At 36.8% G+C, this 21,661-nt stretch overlaps 3 protein-coding genes and 2 pseudogenes across 6 annotated transcripts; 2 read left to right on the plus strand and 3 right to left on the minus strand.

The window, feature by feature from the left end:
- The first annotated feature begins 1,690 nt into the window (after positions 1-1,690).
- Positions 1,691-3,629, plus strand: LOC120194555 (protein BRASSINAZOLE-RESISTANT 1-like). The gene is made up of 2 exons (XM_039196828.1): positions 1,691-1,992; positions 2,464-3,629. Exons 1-2 carry the CDS (start codon positions 1,747-1,749, stop codon positions 3,157-3,159), a joined length of 942 nt encoding a protein of 313 aa, XP_039052759.1. The 5' UTR covers positions 1,691-1,746; the 3' UTR covers positions 3,160-3,629.
- Positions 3,630-5,421: 1,792 nt separating this feature from the next.
- LOC120194554 (probable GMP synthase [glutamine-hydrolyzing]) lies at positions 5,422-8,144 on the minus strand. Its single transcript, XM_039196826.1, has 4 exons — positions 7,551-8,144; positions 6,638-6,779; positions 6,329-6,470; positions 5,422-6,020 (listed from the first exon to the last, which is right to left on the minus strand). Exons 1-4 carry the CDS (start codon positions 7,939-7,941, stop codon positions 5,721-5,723), a joined length of 975 nt encoding a protein of 324 aa, XP_039052757.1. The 5' UTR covers positions 7,942-8,144; the 3' UTR covers positions 5,422-5,720.
- A 1,277-nt stretch (positions 8,145-9,421) lies between these two features.
- LOC120194556 lies at positions 9,422-10,308 on the plus strand (annotated as a pseudogene).
- Positions 10,309-11,367: 1,059 nt separating this feature from the next.
- Positions 11,368-12,958, minus strand: LOC120194566 (annotated as a pseudogene).
- Positions 12,959-13,649: 691 nt separating this feature from the next.
- Positions 13,650-17,395, minus strand: LOC120194551 (probable protein phosphatase 2C 55). Of its 4 annotated transcripts, none has more exons than XM_039196824.1 (6): positions 17,269-17,395; positions 15,975-16,767; positions 15,558-15,882; positions 14,978-15,127; positions 13,949-14,239; positions 13,650-13,709 (listed from the first exon to the last, which is right to left on the minus strand). In XM_039196824.1, exons 2-6 carry the CDS (start codon positions 16,760-16,762, stop codon positions 13,689-13,691), a joined length of 1,575 nt encoding a protein of 524 aa, XP_039052755.1. In that variant the 5' UTR covers positions 16,763-16,767; positions 17,269-17,395; the 3' UTR covers positions 13,650-13,688. The 4 variants fall into 4 exon arrangements, with proteins under 4 accessions (XP_039052755.1, XP_039052754.1, XP_039052753.1 ...); XM_039196823.1 differs by having other exon boundaries at positions 15,975-16,800; XM_039196822.1 differs by lacking the exon at positions 17,269-17,395 and adding an exon at positions 17,156-17,183 and having other exon boundaries at positions 15,975-16,800.
- Between the last annotated feature and the right edge of the window lie 4,266 nt (positions 17,396-21,661).

A 21,661-nucleotide genomic window follows, 5' to 3' on the forward strand; every position in this document is an offset into this window, starting at 1 on the left:
TAATTTTTAATTATAATTTATTACTAAAAAACTAATTAACTAATTTTTTATATAATATAAATTCAACAAATAAATATAACTTAACTATTTAACTAACACAAACTAATTACATATTTTTTATATATAACTAACGACTAACAAGCTAACTGATTATTTTTATTAATATGTAACTATCAAACATACTAATTAAATAATTTTTTGTTTTACCCTAATTTATAATAATAAACTAATTAACTAATAATTTATAACAATAAACTAATTTAAATAATTATTCTTTTATATAACTTAAATTAATTAACTAATTTTTTTATATAATATAAATTCAACAACCAAAATATAACCATCAAGCAAACTAATTAATTACAATTTTGTTTTACCTTCAACTAACTAACTAATTAACTAAAATGTTGTAAACCCTTAAACCATAAACTAACAATCTAATAATTTAAAATAAAAAACTAATTTAAATAATTAAAAAGCTTACCTCGATGTTGTGCTCTCCCTTTTTATTCTTCCTCTTTTCCCTTGCTCTCTTCTCCCTTTCTTTCTTTTATGTTTCACTCATTAACCCCCATCCAATATATAATACAACCACCCTGTTTGCTTCAGTTATTCACCTTTGCATGGGCCATTCACGTGAGCTGAAGGACTGCAATAAGTGTTGCAATAATGCAGCTGAATTCACGCTGCATGCGAGCAGAGGTTTGCCGAGAGCAGACCACGTGAACACAACTCTTGGCGACCTATCCCATGCCCCGTGCATGGTCCATGCATAGCACCAAAGCAGAGCATCGCCGGGCAAAGCATCACGAGAAACGTTGGACGCCGGGCGTGCATGGCGACCTTATAGGACGCCGGGCGTGCATGGCGACCTATGCTGGTTCGTCTGGATGCTGCCACGTCGTAGGCCTCCCAGAATGCATGGCGACCTACGACCATCACTGTAGAATTTACCTCATTCGAACAATTAATCTGAACACTGCATTATCTCGTGAAATAAAAACTTTGACTGTATTATTTCGTTGATTTCGCCTAGTTTGAACACTTCCTTTTTATTTATTTGATGAAATTATGTAATCGTTTTCTTATATAAATATATTTCCATTATTTAATGATTATTTTTTTTCTTTAATAGTTTTCAAAGAAATGATGATGAATTATCAATATAATTGAAATTTCATAGATATAATTTTTAAAAAGTATTTATTTATTGAAAGTAGACGATATTATTATTATTTTTAAATCTGACTAAATACTTGATGTTAGAAACTTATCAGATGAACTGTCTGATACTCTCGAATCCGGTGGGTCCTCTTCCTTCCAACGACTTGGTCCCACCCTTCCCTTATTTACTACTTTATACGTACCATTACTATTATTTGGTGATCACTTGCTTTCCACTTTCACGCGCCACCCTTTTCTGTCCCGCTTCCCCACGTTTCATCATCACCATCCTGATCCGACAATCTTAATTCCTAGCTGTTATATATTCCTTTGATTAAATCCAGTACTCGCCTGCACTGTATAATTCCCTCCCCCACCCCAACACCAAAAAGGAAAAAAAGCATCAGCGGAGGGCAGGGAGTGTGTTTCCTTGCTTTTCTTTTTCATCGTTCCTTCTCTATTTATTTTTAATTTATTTTTCCAGCGAAGAAAAAGCGTAATCCTCGTGAACCTATCCTTGGTTCTTTCCATCCCACCCCCTATTTCACCTTCACCGCTGTTGGTACTTGGTACAATCAAGAAATGACGTCACATGGAGCGACGTCGACCCCGGCGCCGTTGCCGAGGAGGAAGCCATCTTGGAGGGAGAGAGAGAACAACAGGAGGAGGGAGAGGAGGAGACGAGCTATTGCTGCCAAGATATATACTGGGCTTAGAGCTCAAGGAAATTTCATTTTGCCCAAGCACTGTGATAACAACGAGGTCCTCAAAGCACTTTGTGCCGAGGCTGGTTGGGTCGTTGAAGAAGACGGCACCACTTATCGAAAGGTATCTAATTTACCCATCTCGTACTTCTTTTCATTTTTTACATAATGGTAGATCTGTTCAAACAAGATGGAACTTTTTGTTTTTCGTTCTCTGCTCTCTTTTCTTTGTTCTAATTTAGTTGGATCTTATTCCCATCTTGATTTTACTTTGGCTGTGGTTTCTGGTTTAAATATATTTAAAAAAAAGGTGATCTGCTTTATTTCATTTTGATGTTGCTTATGTTTGCTTGCTTGGAATATTGGAGGAAAATAAAAGATCGCCGTTTATGGAAAGAACAGTTGCTAATTGGACAAAAATCTATTGATCTGTGCTGGAACTGAAACTTCATTAACTGGACTGTTAAGTTTGAACAACTTTTCTTGTCTAGCTGTTTATTGCCATTTTTTGCTGTATAATGTTCTTGAGCCTTGATCATGGATCACTCTATGCTAATAATTTTTTTGGGGGGTTTTAATTGGATTTGTTGTTCAGGGATGTAAGCCACCTCCAATTGATATACCAGGCAGTTCAGCTAAAATTACCCCATATTCTTCCCAGAATCCAAGTCCATTATCTTCTGCATTTCCAAGTCCAATTCCTTCCTGTCAAGTCAGTCCTTCCTCCTCTTCCTTCCCTAGTCCCACTAGAACTGATGCAAATAACCCATCCAGTCTCCTTCCATTCCTTCGAAGCGCCATTCCTTGTTCTCTCCCTCCTCTCAGAATCTCAAACAGCGCCCCTGTGACACCGCCACTATCATCGCCAACCTCAAGATCTCCTAAGCCAATTCCCTACTGGGAGGCCATTGCAAAACAGTCCATGGCTTCTTTTAGCTACCCTTTTTATGCAGTATCTGCTCCAGCCAGTCCAACCCATCGTCAGTTCCATGCCCCAGCCACTATACCCGAATGTGATGAATCTGATACGTCCACAGTTGAATCTGGTCAGTGGATAAGCTTTCAAAAGTTTGCACCTTCTACGTCACAAGTGCCTACATCGCCAACATTTAATCTCGTCAAACCTTTGGCTCCACAAAGTTTGCCCAACAATTTGATCGGGGAGAAAGGGCGAGTTTCAGAGTTTCAGTTTGAGAGTGGACAGGTAAATCCGTGGGAAGGAGAGAGGATTCATGAAGTAGGATTGGATGATCTGGAGCTCACACTTGGAAGCGGGAAGGCTCGGTGTTAAAATGGCTGACAGTCAACTGATGCCATTAAAGTGTGTTACGACAGTGGGAAAAGCCGTTTTGCCTTCCTCATTCTCAGTTCTCAGTCAGATAACGGAGAGAGCATTTTCAGTACTGTTTTTTCATCCACTCAGTGAAATCTGGAAATTATAGAACAAAGGTGGAAGAAAAGTTGCGTGGTCGTCTGTAATGTTTCGTTTCCGGGTCTATTTGAGTCTGTTGATACTCGTATTCCCTGGTTGAATCCTCAGGGAGTCGGATTGTTTTTACAAGCATTAGTTGTGGATACTGTGGCAGAGTTGCTAGCTTAGTCTTCCTTTTAGGCCTTTGTTGTCTTGGGTAAAACCGCGGTGAATGATATTGTTTTAGTGGCTTTGTACTGTTAAAGCCTAATGGTTGTATTGAATCATTTGATCTTGTTGGTAAGCAATTTTTGATATCCAGTTCTGTGATTTCATTCTCTTTACGTGGCGATCACCTAACCAAGAAACAAATGGAATAGTACTACTACTATATTTACTATTTTTCAGCTGATGACCTCCCACCCACAGCCAAGACTGTTCTTTATGCTAGAGTTGGCTGCCTCTACAGTGGGGATGTCCCCACGACAAATCCCACGTTCACTACAACGATAGACGCCAAGCAATAATGAGAGAACATGTTTTAGGTATTGCAAGACCAGTCTCCACTAACTTATTGGAGTTGTCTGGTGTGGTCTTATGTACATCTCTTCACTTGATTGAGCTTCGGACCTTCCACTTTGTTTCCAATCGAAGCTTGGCCCATCAGCCATGTAGCTTTCTGTCATCATCGTATCATTGATCTAATTATCAGTATTTACATAACCAGATATCCTACAATTCAATTCTTCAAATGATGCGGACAGATGGCAAGAGAATAACTCAAAACAAACATGTTAGACATGCTTTCACTCATTGAGTATAAAAGCAGTGGAAAAGAGATAAAGTTATAAATACATCCAGTCATTGCATATACCGTATGTCCAAATCTGGGAATTGAATGCACTATCGTCAAATTCGTCAGGCCACTGTTGACCACCATGAACCACCACGAATCACCGTCGAACACTTCGAACACTTCGAACTTGACTACACAAAAGCTAGAACCGCCAAAGATCTTCTAAGCACTCAAAACCTCAGTTAAATGGAGTAAATTTCCAAATGCTCTCAAATAAAATGTTTTGAAATGAATGAATTGATGTTTAGGGGCCTAGGCTAGATGTAGGGCCATATCTGGGACTGGATAGGAGAGGCGCATGTCCAGGGCCCAAAATTTTTATTATATTTTATACTTAAAAAATAGTTTTATATCAATTATATAGTCCAATTATTTTTAATACTTATTATTAAGGGTTTAATTTTCTTTAATATTTATCGTTATGGGCTCAATTTTTTTCTAATATGTATTATTAGGGGTCAGCTCTTATAATTTATTTTTTCTAATATTTGTATAAGTCTAATTTTTTGTCAATATTTTTCCTAAAATTTGTTATTAAAGTCCCAATTATTTTCAATAATTATTATTAGGGCCAAATGTTTTCAACATTTTTTTATTAGAGACACACTCAAAATTTAAATTTTTTCTAATATTTATTTGTTATTATGAGTCTAATTTTTTCAGTACTTTTTATTAGTGGCCCAATTATTTTTTGTATTTGTTATTACTCTTAAATTTGTTTCTCATCTTTGTTATTATCGATCTATTTTTTTAAAATTTGTTATTATGGAGTTGCCCTTAAAATTTACTTTTTCAACACTTGTTATTAAGAACAACTACTTAAATAACGGTATGCAACCACAATGATGATCGTCATACAATGATAACAACATCGTCTGAACCGTGATATCCACAATTGTTATGTTCACGCTAGTATGTTATTAAAAATTCACAATCACAATACTTGCAGTGAGTTATATCTGCAATAGTGATAAACAAAACGTGACCGAAGACACAAATATAAATTGTAACTTAAATTTCTGATTAGGGGCTTAATTTTTTTGGTTCGCCCAAGGGCCACCAAAATCTAAAAACCGGGCCTGACTAGATGAGTATTTATAGTTGTGGTTCCCCATCAAAAACCACCCAAAACTACCCTACTACATCCCATCAAAAACCACCCAAAACTACCCTACTACATCCCACGTACATGGAAATGGGAATGTGGAAAGTGCAAATAACTCCCACTCAGCCATGCACGAACCACAAAACAAGGGAAACTGTCAACACAATGATACACACAGACATGGATCGAATTTTATTACAACCAAATCATGAGAACAGCAGGTTTAAGCCACTAAAAAGGTAATATTACCAAAAGCTCTACAAAAAACAATTCAAGGAACACACAGGAGATGAAGAAAGAAAGATGATATGATACAATACAATACAGTGCTGGAAAACTAACAGAATATTGCGGAACATCTGGTCATCGTCAGTCTCCAACTATAATCTTCTTACTACTAAGATCAGTGTGATTAGTCGAGGAAAAGGTATGTGTGGCTTAAGCATTCACTAATGAGATAAGCATATGTTCTCCACATCTTTAGTTAGCCACTGTTTCCTCGGTTCTTGGTTTGATCTCCTTTTTGACATTTGCATTGCATTCTTGGTATCTGAAGCAAGTTACAAGATGATCATTAACAATCCCAACTACTTGCATGAATGAATAAACAACGGTCGGTCCCACACAGCGAAAGCCTCTCCGCATCATATCCTTGCTCATGAGTTCTGCTTTTGGGGTCTTAACTGGTACTTGGCGTGCATGACGGAACCCATTTCTTAATGGTTTGTGGTTTACAAATCCCCAGCAATAGCTACCGAAAGAACCCAATTCCTGCTGAACCTGTAATATTTAAATAAACCATAGGGCTTTAGCATACAAAGATATCTGTGTTTCCTTCAAACTTGATTCAGTTGCTATAGGCCAACCAGATGCCCTTTCTAGTTTGTTTCACTTCTATGTGTGTGCGAAGATAGTTTGCAGAAGCAACAAGTATCAGTTTCTTAAATGTCAGTGCTTACTATTATATCAGACATGAAACTACCATTTAAGAGGATCATACTTTTTATTTTGAAAACAACTTTCCAACCGCAGGCACTGACAAGAAAGGATGAAAGACTTGATGCTATGTGGTATAACCAGATACTTACCTTAAGAATAACTTTAGCATTCACCACTATAGCACGGAGCTTTGGTTCAGAAAGCAACAGGCAACCATCAACTTTCAATGATAGCATCTTCTTCTCAGTAAACTGTGCAATTGATGATGGATCAAAATCGTCAAAAAGCTTCCTGCAGAAAGAATCCAACAATTTCTCATCTCCTTTTAGGTTGACATCTTACAAAATAAAGGAGGTAATAGAGAAAAACAAAACCAAAGAGAAGGGAAAAAAGAGAATCAAGAAAGTATCACATTCATGTCCTTGTTGGGTTCTTTAAAAGACTAACAACAAAGATACCTGAATATGTCTCTCTTGTTGAGAATTGTTGGCCAGCTGAGTTCAGCTAAGGCTTGTGAAAAGACTAGTAGCTCAAACAGCTTCCGGTCATCATGAACCGGAACACCCCACTCTTCGTCATGAAAAGAAGTATACAGTGGGTCTGCACAAATGATGGACTTGTAAAATTCAATTTTATTACAAGACAAGATCAGAACAGACCAGTGAAGAACTGAAGTGAGATTGATACAACAAGCATATGCACCTAGTTTTAATTGTTTAAAGCTTCAACAACATTAGAAAGGTTAACGAAAGCATAAGCTGTTATATTATATACCACGAGAGGTTAATAGAAAAAGGCCGGCATCCATACTTCCTATATAAACTCGAGCTTTCACAGGTAAAAAGGCGAAAACCCTTTCAACAATGGTCTAATTCAATACCAGAAAACCCAATGTGAGGAAAATTTTCCGAAGAGAAAATGCAGAGGTAGTTAACATTCCTATATTTCACAAGCTTGTTGGTATCGCCAGCATGGAACAATAAGGTTAATTGCCTACGATTTAATGAGTAACATCCTACCTAACTACCATAATCCTGACAGCAACGTAGACAACAAAATTAAAGACAAGAAAAAGGGAAATCATAGAAATCTGAATTTCCAGACATTCACTTCAACTTGTGTCATTTTCAAAGCACTATGTCATGTAATAAAAGCTTTCAACCTCTCCACCACAGAAAACTTGAATAAACATTAAATGGTTAAAGCCTCAACGCTATCACGATTTATTAGGCACCGCTAAGTTCCTTTGTTTATCAAACCCGCTACTATATTAAAGAAAATAAATCAACCGCCTCAGTAAAATCGAATTTTTTAACCTCGGACGGAAATTTTTTTCACTAATTTATAGGATTTTCTCTTTAACTAACTTACCGGAAAACGGAGTGATCCAATCACATCGTTTTAACGGTCCCGATATTGCCGGATAAATTTCTGTGACAGACTCGTCAGCTGTTGAAGCAACCTTGGGTTTGGCTTGCTTCACTCCGTTTCGCTTAACGGTTTTCCTAGAGCTTGCCGTTTTGAAGGAGGAATTGCTTGAAGAAGAGTCGGAGGAATTGGAGCTGTCAACGGAGACATTGCTTTGTACAACGGACAGTGGGCTGTGGGAAATGGGGACTTTGGGTCTTTGGGGCTTTCTTAGAGCTTCGGTTCTTCTCTTTGACTCATCCGAAACCCTAACTCTGTTCCCGGCCGGACCGAAAATCGCTCGCGGTTCCATTACTGGTTTCGTCGACAACTTAGGCTTCGTAGCTACCGACATTGCTTCGAAAAGTGAGTGAAACCTTCAAATGTGAGCTGTTTTATGGCCTGATTTGAGCTTCAAAAGCAGTGAACTCAAAGTAACTGGCTTTTCTTCTTACTTTTTGAAGTCACAGGGGAAGGAATAACGGCTTCGGGAGGGTACAACAGCCATGGGGTCGTGGATAGAGTTTGAGAGTGGTGGAGTTGTCGGAGAAGAGAGGAACAGAGGCAAAATACTAAACGACGAAACAGAGGAATCGTCCAGGTTTTTAAAAACGGATTTCTGCAAGGGCATAACGGGTAAGATACCGGTGTTACGGCCGCGTGTCGGTTTCAAATCCAGTTTTGGTGTTGAAAGGTATTTAATTTCGTTGTTTCTAAGTACGAATTTTGCCCTGCTTTGCGTCGCTTAAGTTGGTAGCCAAAATGCCAAAGCATTTATAAACTTTCTTGGGTAAATATACAATTTAGTACCTAAAATTGACTTCAATTTTCAGTTTGATACCTATTTTCCTGTCCAAGTTGGTATTTGAACTTGTTTTTTTATTCAATTTAGTACATAAACTCGACATCTTGGTTTAAATTAGTTTAAAGACCGAAGCATCAATTTGGACTAAAAAAGCTAAATTCAGAGATGCTTAATTGGTAAAAAAAAATTAAATATCAAATTGAGTATTAAAACCTAGTTCAAGTACCGATATGTAAACATTTTTAAAGTAGTAATATTTCATAAAGGATTAAACAGGTTTACCTTCTTCGTCGTCGTCTTCTTGAGCTAAAGGCAGGGTTACCTTCAATTGTAAAAGATTGGTCACATAATTTGATTACATTTTTTTGAAAAGGATATTAAAACAGGTGTTAGGACGTTATTTGAACAAAGGTAAATAGGGTTTCTTTCGAAATGATTAATCATGGAAGTGTGTTGTAATAATCGCAATTGATTACGATTGAGGATAAGATGATCATAAAAAAGCCCAAGTTTTGTTAAGTGGGTGAAATATATGGAAGGGATGGAAAGTTGGTATCTTTCCTAACAAGGGGCCTTAGGCTAAAGGTCGTCTTCAGTTGGTAATGTAAAACGGTTGGTGAAGTTGTCAAAGTTAATAGCTTTGCAATTGGGGAAGCAAGGAACCTTCTTTCCTTGCCTTTTCTTTTTCCTTACCGTTGAGATAAAGATCCCCCCAGCAGCAACCAAAATTAAAAAGACAACACTTTGGTGGCTAACCAACGGCTATTTCACCATTCACCAGCTCCTTTAATTAAGCCCATAAAAATTTACCCACGACTCCGACCCATTCAAAAATATGGACTCTGGAATTGTTTTCGAGCTCAAACCATGGCACACGTACCGATATTGACTGTCATTGCCCGCTTTGGCTTGCTCAAGTTGACAGCTCCGAAAGCACTCGTACGTCGTCGTTTTACAACACAAAATCAGAATTCTTCTCTCCCTTTGACTGGCTGTCGCCTTCCACATTCTCCTCCCTCTGATTGCCTTCTCTCTCTGAACCGCCATGGATTTGAAAGCTTCCACCGCTGCCCATCTCAATCCCAATCGAAGCCCAAGGAAAAGGACTTCCTGAACCATATCGAAACTTACCTCGCGAAGCGAGACGGCGTCGACAAGCTCCTCAAAATCTCTCGTTATGCTACCAAGATCATACTAGCCTCCTCGCTCCTCCCGGAAGCGGTGCCACTTTCTCGCCAGCTCAAGAGTTTCGAGTCAAGCGTTGGGTTGAGTCGAAAAGCATTTCGGCTCGGGAAATTCGTTCAAGACGTCAACGCTTTGAGGAACTCCCATTTGGATTCAAAGGAAGAGATTTTGCTCTCGATTATCGCCTACGGTGGCGAGGGTTTATACTATTTCATTGAACAGTTCGTTTGGTTGGCAAAATCGGGATTAATCGATCCGCAATTTACAAAAGATCAGTGCTTGGGCCGAGTTTATTGGGTACATCGGGAGTATTACCATTAAGCTTAGGGAATTAAAGAAGATGAATGAGGACGAGGCATGCTTGAATTCGAGCATCGAGATAGCGATTTTGGGAGGAGTTGGGTGTAAGGAAGAAGAAGAGAGGAGGAAGAAATTGAGGGCAAAGAAGCTGATGAAGCAACTTTCAGTTGTTCAAGATTTGGCCGACGGGTTAATGACATTGGCTGATATTCGAGACGGTAAAGGAAGCTTTACGGATCCTCTCTTGCTGTCTTGCGCCGGGCTTTTATCCGCTCTTATTAGTACCCATAAAAATTGGGTTTCATGCTAGGTATGATCACACACCAAACTCGGCTCACCAATCATTGTTACTGAATCCTTAGGAGAATTTGGGGTTCTCTTGATTTACGTTTCTATTGTTTAATAAATGTTTACACGGGCAGTTATTGCATATGAATATGTGCTAAATTTATTTTTGAATTAATACAAGTGTTGACTGAAACTTGATGTTTGGTAATGAATTTGAATGTTAAGGGAATAAGAGTATCTGTTTGGAATGACTTAACTTCACATTTCAGCTTCTCTCATAATCTATAGGCAACATTAGACTCGCAAGTTCTCACAATGGAGATGGAAACTTCATTTCCCCTGCTGGGCTTTCCCTTCCCTGATCTTCTAGTTCAAGTTAAGAACACTAGCTTACTTTTATGCCCTTCTGTTCCTTTATCAATATCTGAGTGCAACAGTGCAAGTTCTTAAGTACAGAGTCCTGGAGCCTCTTAGAATTTTTCTGGTTTGGTGTGTCAAGGATCTTAATCGTTTAGTAACTTGTTTGAACTGGAAGTTAACTCTCAGCTATTTGGACGAAGTGCTCTGAATCCGTTTATTCCCTGCCATCCTGTTTTTATATCCGCTCTTGATTATTTTACGATAATATCAATATCTGATGCTCGTACGGCAATATGTTATGAACAATGAGCACCCTTGTTTTGTAGTTTGCTGCACTTGTTGGATGATGTTCCGGTAATACATAATGTAGAAATGTGTACACTGTTTGTTATTAAAACCGTACTGAACTTGGTTAAAGTTCAGCACTGTTTTGTGCCTAAACATGATAAGAGTAGTCGCCTCAATGCATACTTATGGCAATGAAATCAATGGTTCGTATGTTTCCCTTATTCAATGTGAAAATCTGATCAGTTAACAAAAGATTATTTGTAGTACTGTTGAAGAGAACATGGAGAGAGATTAAAGAACAAAAATCATGACAACTCCTTTTTATGTTGTAAATAAGGTTACCAAGGTATATCAGTATCAGTGTAGATTATAATTTTTAAATTGTATGTTTTGAGTTAGATTATAGTTTCATATATATTTTTTGGTTTCTATCCTGAAAATTTTCAGTACACGCATTGCGAATGAGAAGAAAGAAAAACCGTAGAGACTTGGATAATAACGCAACGCAAATTGTCATCCTCAAAATGCCGGGAGAAGGAAAGCCCATGATCTACGTCAACACCAAATTAAAGAAAACTCGCATTAAGACGGGCTCTTTTGGACAGTACAGCATCAGCCACCATTAATCAGATCTGAACGGTATGACTGTTATAGGCATTACAACATACACCACAAACTGTAGACGTCTACACTAAAAAGATTGAAGACTGTTATAGGCATCACAACATGCAACACAAACCATGGATGTCTACACTAAAAGAAACCAAACTATGGATGTCTACACTAAAAGAAACCTTCAATCGCTAAGCTTATAGAGCGATTCCGCAAATTACTCTCACCTTTCCTTCAGTAAAACACTTCTTGATTTCTTCAATTCCCATGGCCGTAGAACACCTCTTAACGGCGATCGTAAAAGTAATGAAGACTTCTGCCCAATTGAAACTGAAGAAAGGCAACTCCAGGCGCACCTCAATTTCCTCTTCTCACTATCACACGGTTGATAATTTGGATCATGTTTCACAACTGAAGTCTTGAGTGCCTACGGTAGAATGCAGTTGCACATCGAACCTAACACCAACAAAAGATATAATCATTTTTTTTACTATCACTACGAATATCCATGTTATCCGAATTGTTTCATTTTTCTCAAAAACGTAACACATCGGGGATATCAGTACAATCTTGCAAGTAGTGAAATGTCAAAAGAATTACCTATTCTTGCCAGTCGATTTACCCATTTAGGAATGTGCTTCCCGGTCAGTTTGTACAAATATCCTTGCAGAAATGGTTACAGTTCTTGACGATCAAATGATAAGTATCCCCATTGAACCTAGCTGAATGGCACTCCATGAACTCCCTTATTTGGATAGGGTCCAATGATGTTGTCCCAATGAATATTGATTTCCTGAACTTGAAACCCAGACACCGTCGCGGTTCGGCCTCAAAAACTCCACTTGTTGGGTAGTCATGAGCTCCAAATGCATATTCCACACCATGAACTAAACAGTGTGCATAGGTTATCAGAAAATACTCAACTATGAGATAGCAATACAACGGAATAAGAGTCGACGCCTTATTTTGCATATCCAATTCAAATGCATTCTCTATTATGAAAAATGAGAAGCAAAACCTTAATTTCCTGACGAAAATTTCAATCCGAGTGAACAAGAAAAAGGGCAAATATTATACTGTTGAAAGGGAAAAAAAAGGCTACCTTCCACACCAGAATGATAGATACCAAGGCCTGCCCAGTAAAAATAGCCATTCGCCGGTGTTAGGTCGTATACATTCAGATACACTGGCACGTAGCCGGATTCGAAACTATCCGGCTTCACTTCTGGTAAAAAACAAGAGACTGATCTGTTTTTCAAAATAGAAACCAAATTTAACTAAGTATTCAATTTAACTATCCGGTGTTAGGTCGTAATGGCGACAGTTATTTATGATTTTTTGTGTTACAAGGTCGGCAAACCCAATGCAGATCCACAGCCTGTTATCATGTTTTCTCTTGAATCTTCGAGGAGGAAATGATCAACGGTGATCGAGTAGGCATTAAAATCTATATAGCTAGTTCGTCTTCCCTCTCTGATAACTATGTTAGGACAACGGAGCATTTTTGAGCGCAAACAGGGAACATGAATGGCATTTACGAGACCTAACCCAGTAAAACAACCTCGAACTACTTTGTTATTAACCAACATTTTGTCGTCCCACGCTGTCCTGTATAGGCAGTTTTGGGTTATAATGTAAAATCTAGCAGGCTCGTTTGATTTGGAGCTTCACCAGCATTCTCTTGATTGTTCAGAAAGATCAAATCAGACATTCAAAGTGATTTAGTGAAAGAAAAAAAAGGAAAGAAATGATCCAACGTTGTGTAATGTTAATGACGTCAGAAAATAAACAGAGCAGCCCTTTTTAATCAGGATTTCATATACTAATAAAAGAACATTGATGTATATTTTTATTTACAATAATGTTGAGAGGTGTTGAACATGGAGACCATATCTTCTCACTTCACTCCACCATGTGAAAAAAAAGCACAAAAAGACAACCGGATAGCCTAACCACAGATCAAAGCAAAACCAGGTCCTAATCCTCACCAAGTCTTGATCCCTTGCATAACTGGGAAGAGAAAAACATATTTATTTGCACCTTTCATGTAACTAAGAAGGATGCAACGAAAACGAATATAAACATCAAAGATTATTTGTAACGTCTAATTTGAATGCTTATGCATCAATACGAGGCAATTTTATATGGAAACCAAAAGACTGCAGTACAAATATAAAAATGACCTTTTATGGATACCTGAGCAACTGGAGTCACTCCTAGTTTTCATTTAGATGTAGGGAAACTGGAAGGCGACTGCCCATAATTCAGCTCCTTTTGCTTGAAGCCTAGATAAATATTCAGGAAGTGAGACTAATTAGGTAAATAATTATAATAACAAAACTCAATCAATGAAGATGTGGAATGAATTTCCGAAATTTGGTAGGAACATTCAAATCGTGTTTTGGAAATTTCTTTTACCAGTAACTCTCAAAAGCAACAAAAAATAGTCTTATTCATCTTATTTCGAGTACCCTGAAACGGGATAAAAGAATTAAGATTCAGTGTACGAGAGAAAGAAACGTACTTCCTCAGAGCTAGTAATATACGACACAACAACAGTTATGTCATCCAGTTTTCCTCCATAATAACGGAACCCAGCATCTTGAGCAGCAGTTGAGAAAGGAGTTTGTCGATCTCTAGCCTGTGCTCGATCCCGTGCCAATGTTGCTATCTTCTGAGCAGTCACTTGAGGACCAAAACCAGCCCTCACAGCATGAACCACGACTGCAGTAATTTCATTATTGTACATGTTATCGAACAGTCCATCCGTGCCAGCAATTACAACATCTCCAGGAGCAACGGCAACATCAATGATCTGATTTGGGCAGAAGATTTTCATAATCAATCAAATAAACGAAAGCCTCACATACAACAAACATGTGGGAAATTCTTGTTTAAAGCACCAAGAGGGAAAAATAAAAGGTGCAAAAAATAAAAAAGGAATCAAAATTTGTACATTAATGCTTTATAAATATTTGGTTGACATATCAGTTTTTGAGAATATTAAGGTAGCATCTACCATTTACTTAAGCTATTATCCGCAGCAAACATTCAGCAGAACACCATCTAACATGACAGGTCCACCAAAGCAAATATCCATCAAATAATAGACATGTTACGAGTTTTATTAGAGTTTTGTGACCCGAATTCTGTTTGAATCCGAATAAGACTATACTTCTACTATTAGATGTTGATTAAAAGTAGGAAACTTAGTTTGAGTAAATTCTTCTAAGCAAGTCTCCTTATAATCAAGTACTTATCCCTATAAATCTATATTAGGGATAATGGTTAGAAGTTAATTTGAGCCGAGCAAAGCCACAAATCTTCTTGTATTCTTTTTTATTTCCAACATTGGTAAAATTTCTCGTGTTTTTTTCATCAAGGGTTTTCCACAAAATTTTGGCGTATCTCTTTTATTGTACGATCACTATACTTGCAATTATCCTATAACAAGACATTTTTCTCACAAGCCCACACAACCAAACTTTATTACTTGAAAGTCAAAACAAGAGACCATTTCCAAGATTATAATAACAGGAACTTTTGTAACTACCTGACCAGAGCTAGGTAAATCACCATTACTTCCACTCTCAAGCTGATATGTGAAGTTGAAATCATGCTGCTGAACAGGGGATCTAAATATAGTACTTCCATCTCGAATCACCATAAAACCACTGTCTCCCAAATTTATGGCATGAAGTCCCTGTAGGAGAGATCCAAAAAATGAAAATGAAAATAAATATATACTATCTAACAAGTAACTTCGTCCATAGAGGCAAAAAGGGGTAACTTGTGCAGTTTGCTTGAGAGGAATGTAGAGTAACAACAAAGCCTCGATTCTAAGGTCCGGCACTTCATCATTTCAAGTCATTGACAGATTTTTACCCCCTTATGGTCCTACAGAGAACTTCCCTGCATTGCAATTATGTGGATGGAATCCTTTACAGATAAATTCATACACAGCTGTGAACTGTAATTCATTAATTATAAGGTGTATTCTAACTGCATAAAGCACTCTATTTGGTTTAGAAGAGAGAGCTTGCATTCAAAATAACCATTTCATGAAAATGTTACTTATGTTGGAATAACAATGCCTTACACGATAAGGCAGGCAGAGAATAGAAATGGCTTACCTGGTTGGTGAGTGCTATAACACATGCTGTAGAGGAGCCTTTAGCCTTTGTGCTAGAGTGAGCTTTCTCTAAGACTCTAGCAGGGTCGATTGAGCCCTTAGGCTCCTCCTTGATAGCAGATACAGAGTTAGACATGAGCTCCCTAGAATACTGCCCTGAATCAACACCCATATCAGCCCATCCACCAACTCCATCTGCTATACCTATAGCCTGTTCATCCACGCATATGAAATGAGCATCCTCTCCTCCAGTATCTTCTTTATCAGGATGAGGAAGATAGCATGAACCTGAAAGCAGCTTCAGAGTTTTGCCGGATGAAATCTTCCTGTCATGATGTCAAACACAGCAAAAATATATAATGGCATAAAATACGAAATGATTTAGTATAAGGAACTCAGAACTGCAGAGAGAACATACTCTTCTGATGACCCAGAACTGGAAGCCAGTTCTTCACATCCAGAACCGGAAGCCAGTTCTTCACATCCAGAACCATCAAAGGAAACATCAGGGACAGTCCCAGATAATAAACTAGAAGGCAATGAACTGTGGACAGCCCTTGAACCTGAACCTGAACCTGAAGACGGATTAAAGTTGAACCATCTTTTTCCAGCACTGTACATGAAATGTCTATAAATTGGACGATTGTTAGATTTCTCCTGGTTTTTCAAACTCGTTCTAGGAATTATGCGGCTATTCAAACTTCTATTTCCATAAAAGATATCACCATTACTTGTGGATGATGAAAGGTGCCGGTGCTTTAACTTCGATGTATGAATAAGATATCCACCAATTACAACCCCAGAACAAGAAGAAGCCATAGGGGTACTCTGAAATTTGCTCACAGGCAGTGGTATTGGACCGGGAATAACAAGGGAAGAATCAATATGATAACCACAAACCTGAAAGGCAGGGCCTGAAACAGATGGAACAAAAATTGCTTGAGCAAAAACTCCAACAACAGATATGTTCCTTCGTCGGTTAACTGATAGAGAATCCAAGCTTGCAGCCAAAACTGTCCCTGTTCGCAGAAGTCCTTGCAAATCAACAAGTCCCAAAAACCTTGAAGAACGAAAAGACCTATAATTTCTAAACCCTAGCTTCCCTTTTCCAATGAGAACTTCAAGTGAATCTTGTGGTACGCATTCTGTTCTCTGGATTCCATTTCGAACAGCACTTGTCAGCCTCAAAAAATAAGCAGACGGCATCCTATCTTCTTGGACAAAGTAAAATTGCTTCAAACCTTCTGTTACGGAGAACACAAAGTCAATACAATATGCAGAATATAACTTTTTAACACATCTAAACCTTAGATTACTAATGCCATAGATAATTCCTGCTCTTCCATTGAAAATAGCAGGAACAGAAACCTGAACAGAAACCTGAAAAGTAATCAAAAGTTCGCCGATGACAAGGTAACGAACGAACTAAATCAACAAAGAAACAAAATAGACAAGGAACAAGATACTGAACGGAAATACTGCCAATATCAAGGATATTAATTGAACAAAACATAGGAAAAATAAATATAGCACCGGAGCTTAATTCAAATTCAAAATTGACACAACCTAAATCAGCCAAATAAAGGAATCAAAATCTACCCAGATGATACATCCAAATCAGTTGGTTAACATAATTATCTAACAGGAAGAGGGGGGGGGGAATCCAAAATTCGTTTCGAGCTAAACCACCTTTAACAAGGCGCGAAACCCACCTTTAAAAAGCCATCAAAGAGTATACCCCTAACTCCCAAAGTTCTGGAAAACTAGGATGAGCCAATTGTCTATATGGAAAATCCGGGAGCCCTAAAGATTGCTTCAGGGAGGTGATATGAGAATAAAGAACCGCCAAAGCTTTCCCCTTTTTACTAAAAACGATCTTTTAAGGATAAGATTTAGATTCTAATGTTGATCAACTAGTTGCTGTTGTGTTCATATTGACTGGATAGTTTACATAATTTTGGGATTTCAAATAGGATAGAATTGCCTTTTGGCATAACACGTTTTTTCCGTTTTTATTATTGGATATGAACTTGGATCAAACCAGTCCAAATACATGAATATTTATTCAAGACATACATGTATGAAGCAGTTTCTTTCTCGGACAGGTCTAACATAAACGAACATTGGCAAATTTTGCTATTTTATTGTGATTTTTTAAAGGGAACGTCGACGAAGAAGACAACGGGTTGGTTTTTTTTTCATAATCCTTGTTAATTAAGAGTAGCTGAACACCATATTGAGGCTGCAGGGTGATTAAGAGCATAGGGGCATGAACATACATTGGCCATGCTAGTGGTGGACGAGTCTTGTTCAAAGTGGATATGTAATTACTTTGAAATCTAATTTTCTTTATATTAATTATTTATTTTATTATTGGTGTCCACTATAAAAATTTATTTGTTTCTATTATATAAAAAAAGATTTATTATTAACATTTACGTGTCTATTTTTAAAAATATTTTAATATCTTAAATTTTGAGCTACACGAATTATAGGCCATAAACCCAATGGAAAAAAGGAAGACAAATGCTTTCACGGTTCTTTGGATCTTGAGGGGTTGAATCTGTTATCATCTTCTACCCATATATCAGTGTCATGATGAATGGCAGGGGTGGATCCGTAAAGCTAATTAGGTAGCAGTTGCATACCCATTTTTCTTAGAAAACTACCGAGTGTAGTGTATTATTTGATAGAAGAAAAAAAATCTACACACCCATTTAAAAAGTTTTGACTTAAATCCATACATATGACGTGAGAGGAAGCTTTCTTAGAATATATATTTCTCGGACCTCGTGCTAGATAAATGATAAGTTAAACTTAATTTTTTATTCAATATTTAAAATATTAATTAAAATAACAAAAGTTTTTTCATACACTCGTCGACATGTTAATCTACTTAACTCATACACAATCAGATATCATTGTTGCTGTGAATTATCTAAGTCAATTTATGCAAGAGCTTAAAAAGTTTTCAAATAATAAAAAGAAGTAGTCAAATAAATTCGGTTGTCACTTTTAACTTACTTAGTTTATTTTATTTAAAGAAACTTTAAATGATGACTTAAAATTCTTTAAATTCTCAAACTTTTGAAAAGTTTGATTATGGACACTATTAATTCTACCAATATGGATTTTAAATTGAGCCGACTTATTTCAACCTCTAAACCCATTAACAAAAAAGGCATCTCCTCCTCCAACTTTAGTAGTTTTATTCTTAAACAAGTAACAAACAAAGCAAAATGCATCATCTTTTGAAACATTATACTCAAGCCATGAATACTTCTTAAGCCAATATTTATTAAGGCGGCGAAATATACCTCCCCTTGAGGAAATTTGTGCTTCTTTGGTTAACAAACACCTCTTTGTTTGTGTTCTTTCCTCACCGATTTTCGATCCATTGGATGTAGTCAACAATTTTTTTTCTTTTAGTTGGATCGTATGGCATAAAACTAGCATCAACTTGACTCTCCATCTCCCTTGATGAAAATCTTTTACTATCATCATGTGCAACATATTTCGATCTCATATCGGTTTCTTGAGTTTGACCAACAAGTCTATTTGCTAATAAAATTGGTGTTGATTCTCCTCGTAGCAACTGCAAGTGTGGAAAGAACATTTTCTAAAATAAACATCGTGAAGAATAAGTTACAAAATAATATCGGTGATCAATTTCTAAATGATTGGCTGGTTACTTATATAGAAAGAAATGTTTTTCTCTAAATTGATGACGAAGAAATTATGAAACAATTTCAAGGAATGAAAAGTCGTCAAGAACAATTGTAATTATTTAGTATTAGTAATTTTTTATGCTTTTGAATGGATTGTTATATTGGATAATGTAACTTTTTTCTTAGTGAATATGATATTATTTATTTTGGATTTTTTTAAAAAAATTTGGATCCGTCACTGGCAAACTAAAGCTGGTGCAGGAACATTACTGAGCTTTTCTAGCTTAACACCCTTGCATGCTTCCCATGCTCACCTGTTCATAAAAATCATTTACTCAATCTTATCTTTTTTTAGTTTAAACATTAAAGTTGAAGGTTACCAGAGGATAAAAACTTAGTCTTCAAATCTGTCAAATGCATGATAAAGCAATAGCGGTCGTTTCATTTCCTGCAAAGTAAAAGGTCTTGCACTCGTTTATTATCTCTTCCTCACCTAACATCTCTTCTTTGTCATCCCGATTCTTATATCAGACATCAGAAGGCAAAGTAGACTAGAGTTTTCTCCTCTCTTGCTGTTAGACCGGATCATTGCCCTTACATATTCACGAGTTTCCCTCCACCTCCCTCTTCTGTTATTCCTAGTAGGCAGAAACCTGAACAGCAGTTATTTATGCAATTACTTATCATGTATGGATTGATTACGACATGGAAGGTCATCCCTTGCTACTATTTTTCCATCATATACTGTACACCTAGCTGACACTCATCTATAATTTGGGTTATATTTTGGGGTAAATTATGCGTTTAATGTCTAAACTATCAGTTTTAGTACTTGAACTTTTAAAAAATACCAAAATCATACTTGAAGTTTAGTTTTTTGTAAATTTTATCCCTGTTAAAAATTTAATGTTAAGTTTTGAATTTTTTTTAAAAGTTTAGGTACGAAAACGACCAAAATTGATATTTTAGATATTAAACGCGTTAAGTTTTTAACGATGAGTACTAAATGAAATTAAAACTAAACGTTAGATATGATTTTGAACAAAATTAAATGTTTACTAAAACATATCAAAATTAATAGTTTAAGTATTAAATGTGTGATTTACCCTATATTCTATGATTCCCTGTTCAAATCAACAGTGTGAACCACGCAATTGCTCGACATATGAGGTAAACCATAATAAGTACACAATCTACGAATTATGCTCCACTTAGCTGAGACGCTCCTAAGATACTCTTGTGGGTCATAAGACAAATGTTGAGACTAGAATAACACACGTCACCCAAAGCAATAACTTTCTGGTTATTGGAGTTCTGACATAACAATCTAAAAATCCCTTAACAAAAGGTTTTGAATACTATTGACATAATAAAATTTAATTTCTCAAGTGAATTTAAATGAAAAAGGTAAAAGTTACCTGCACCCTGGGATATAAATACTTCTTATAACCACCTAGAAAAACTCCATCTGCAGTTCTTGTAGCATAGAGATCTGACGGCAGCCAGGCCCTCCATATTTTAACCCTTACAAGTAATGCATTGACAACTACTTTGGACTTACATGGTCTACTTGTAGCATACAAAATAAAAACACAACCCTTCGGTATTCTGTATAGAATTGACTTTGGGGATTATTAGTATTAAATAGCACATGGGAAAATAAGCAGCTTTTTAGCTTAGAAAGGAGAGATAATTAGGGATGACAAACGATTGGGTTGGGTCAAGTTTTTGGTCAACCTAATTCGATCAAAAAAATATGTATTCTATGCTCGAACTCGACTCAACCCCTAAATTGTATATCTTCCACTCGAACTTGACCATGAAATATATATTCCACTCGATTTTGACCCGATCCAAATTTTTAGAGTATAAATCTAACTCAACTCGACCTGATCTGGTATAAAATAAAGACTTGATTAATTTTTTAAAAAGAAATTACATTATTATCCTCAAGGTCGAAGTTTTTTACTCTCCACTTGAACTGGCCTGACCACAACCCAAATTTTCTTTTTAAAAAAATCTGGCGCAATCGAAACAGGTCAAAATCTGAAATCTATCAATTTTAGATTAAATTATCATCCCTAGAGATAATACTCCATGGTCCTATGCTTGGTATACAAGTTTGTTTCTTATTGATTGTTGGTGTAAGAAATGATCATGCATCATACTGAATCGATAATATTTGACAATTAATATATTTATTCTTATTGTCAAGGGATTAGAGTTTCGACTAGTTAATTCGTGCGACTTTAAATGATTTTTCAGTTGAATTAGCGCTTAAATAAGTCTTAACCACGTCCTTCGTGTGAGAATTAATTTCACTAAGCAACAACCAACCCCTCAGGTTAATCAAAGGTGCGGAGCAATAACCAACGAGCTCATAAAAGTCACCAAGGTTGGACAATATTATGTAAGTGTAAACAATATCGGGCCTATC

The sequence above is a fragment of the Hibiscus syriacus genome, unplaced genomic scaffold (assembly GCF_006381635.1).
Source record: "Hibiscus syriacus cultivar Baekdansim isolate YM2019G1 unplaced genomic scaffold, ASM638163v2 tig00116999_pilon, whole genome shotgun sequence".
NCBI lineage: Eukaryota > Viridiplantae > Streptophyta > Magnoliopsida > Malvales > Malvaceae > Hibiscus > Hibiscus syriacus.

Bases quoted from the DNA above. Each gene is read 5' to 3' on its own strand.
- LOC120194555 (XM_039196828.1), top strand. From the start codon at position 1,747: ATGACGTCACATGGAGCGACGTCGACCCCGGCGCCGTTGCCGAGGAGG. The intron at 1,993-2,463 runs GTATCTAATTTA...TTTGTTGTTCAG, and splicing joins ACGGCACCACTTATCGAAAG to GGATGTAAGCCACCTCCAAT.
- LOC120194554 (XM_039196826.1), bottom strand. From the start codon at position 7,941: ATGTCGGTAGCTACGAAGCCTAAGTTGTCGACGAAACCAGTAATGGAA. The intron at 6,780-7,550 runs GTAAGTTAGTTA...TCATTTGTGCAG, and splicing joins TTGGATCACTCCGTTTTCCG to ACCCACTGTATACTTCTTTT. The intron at 6,021-6,328 runs GTAAGTATCTGG...TAAATATTACAG, and splicing joins ATGCTAAAGTTATTCTTAAG to GTTCAGCAGGAATTGGGTTC.
- LOC120194551 (XM_039196822.1), bottom strand. The intron at 14,240-14,977 runs GTAGTTACAAAA...TGCCCAAATCAG, and splicing joins ATTTACCTAGCTCTGGTCAG to ATCATTGATGTTGCCGTTGC. The intron at 13,710-13,948 runs GTACGTTTCTTT...ATATTTATCTAG, and splicing joins ATATTACTAGCTCTGAGGAA to GCTTCAAGCAAAAGGAGCTG.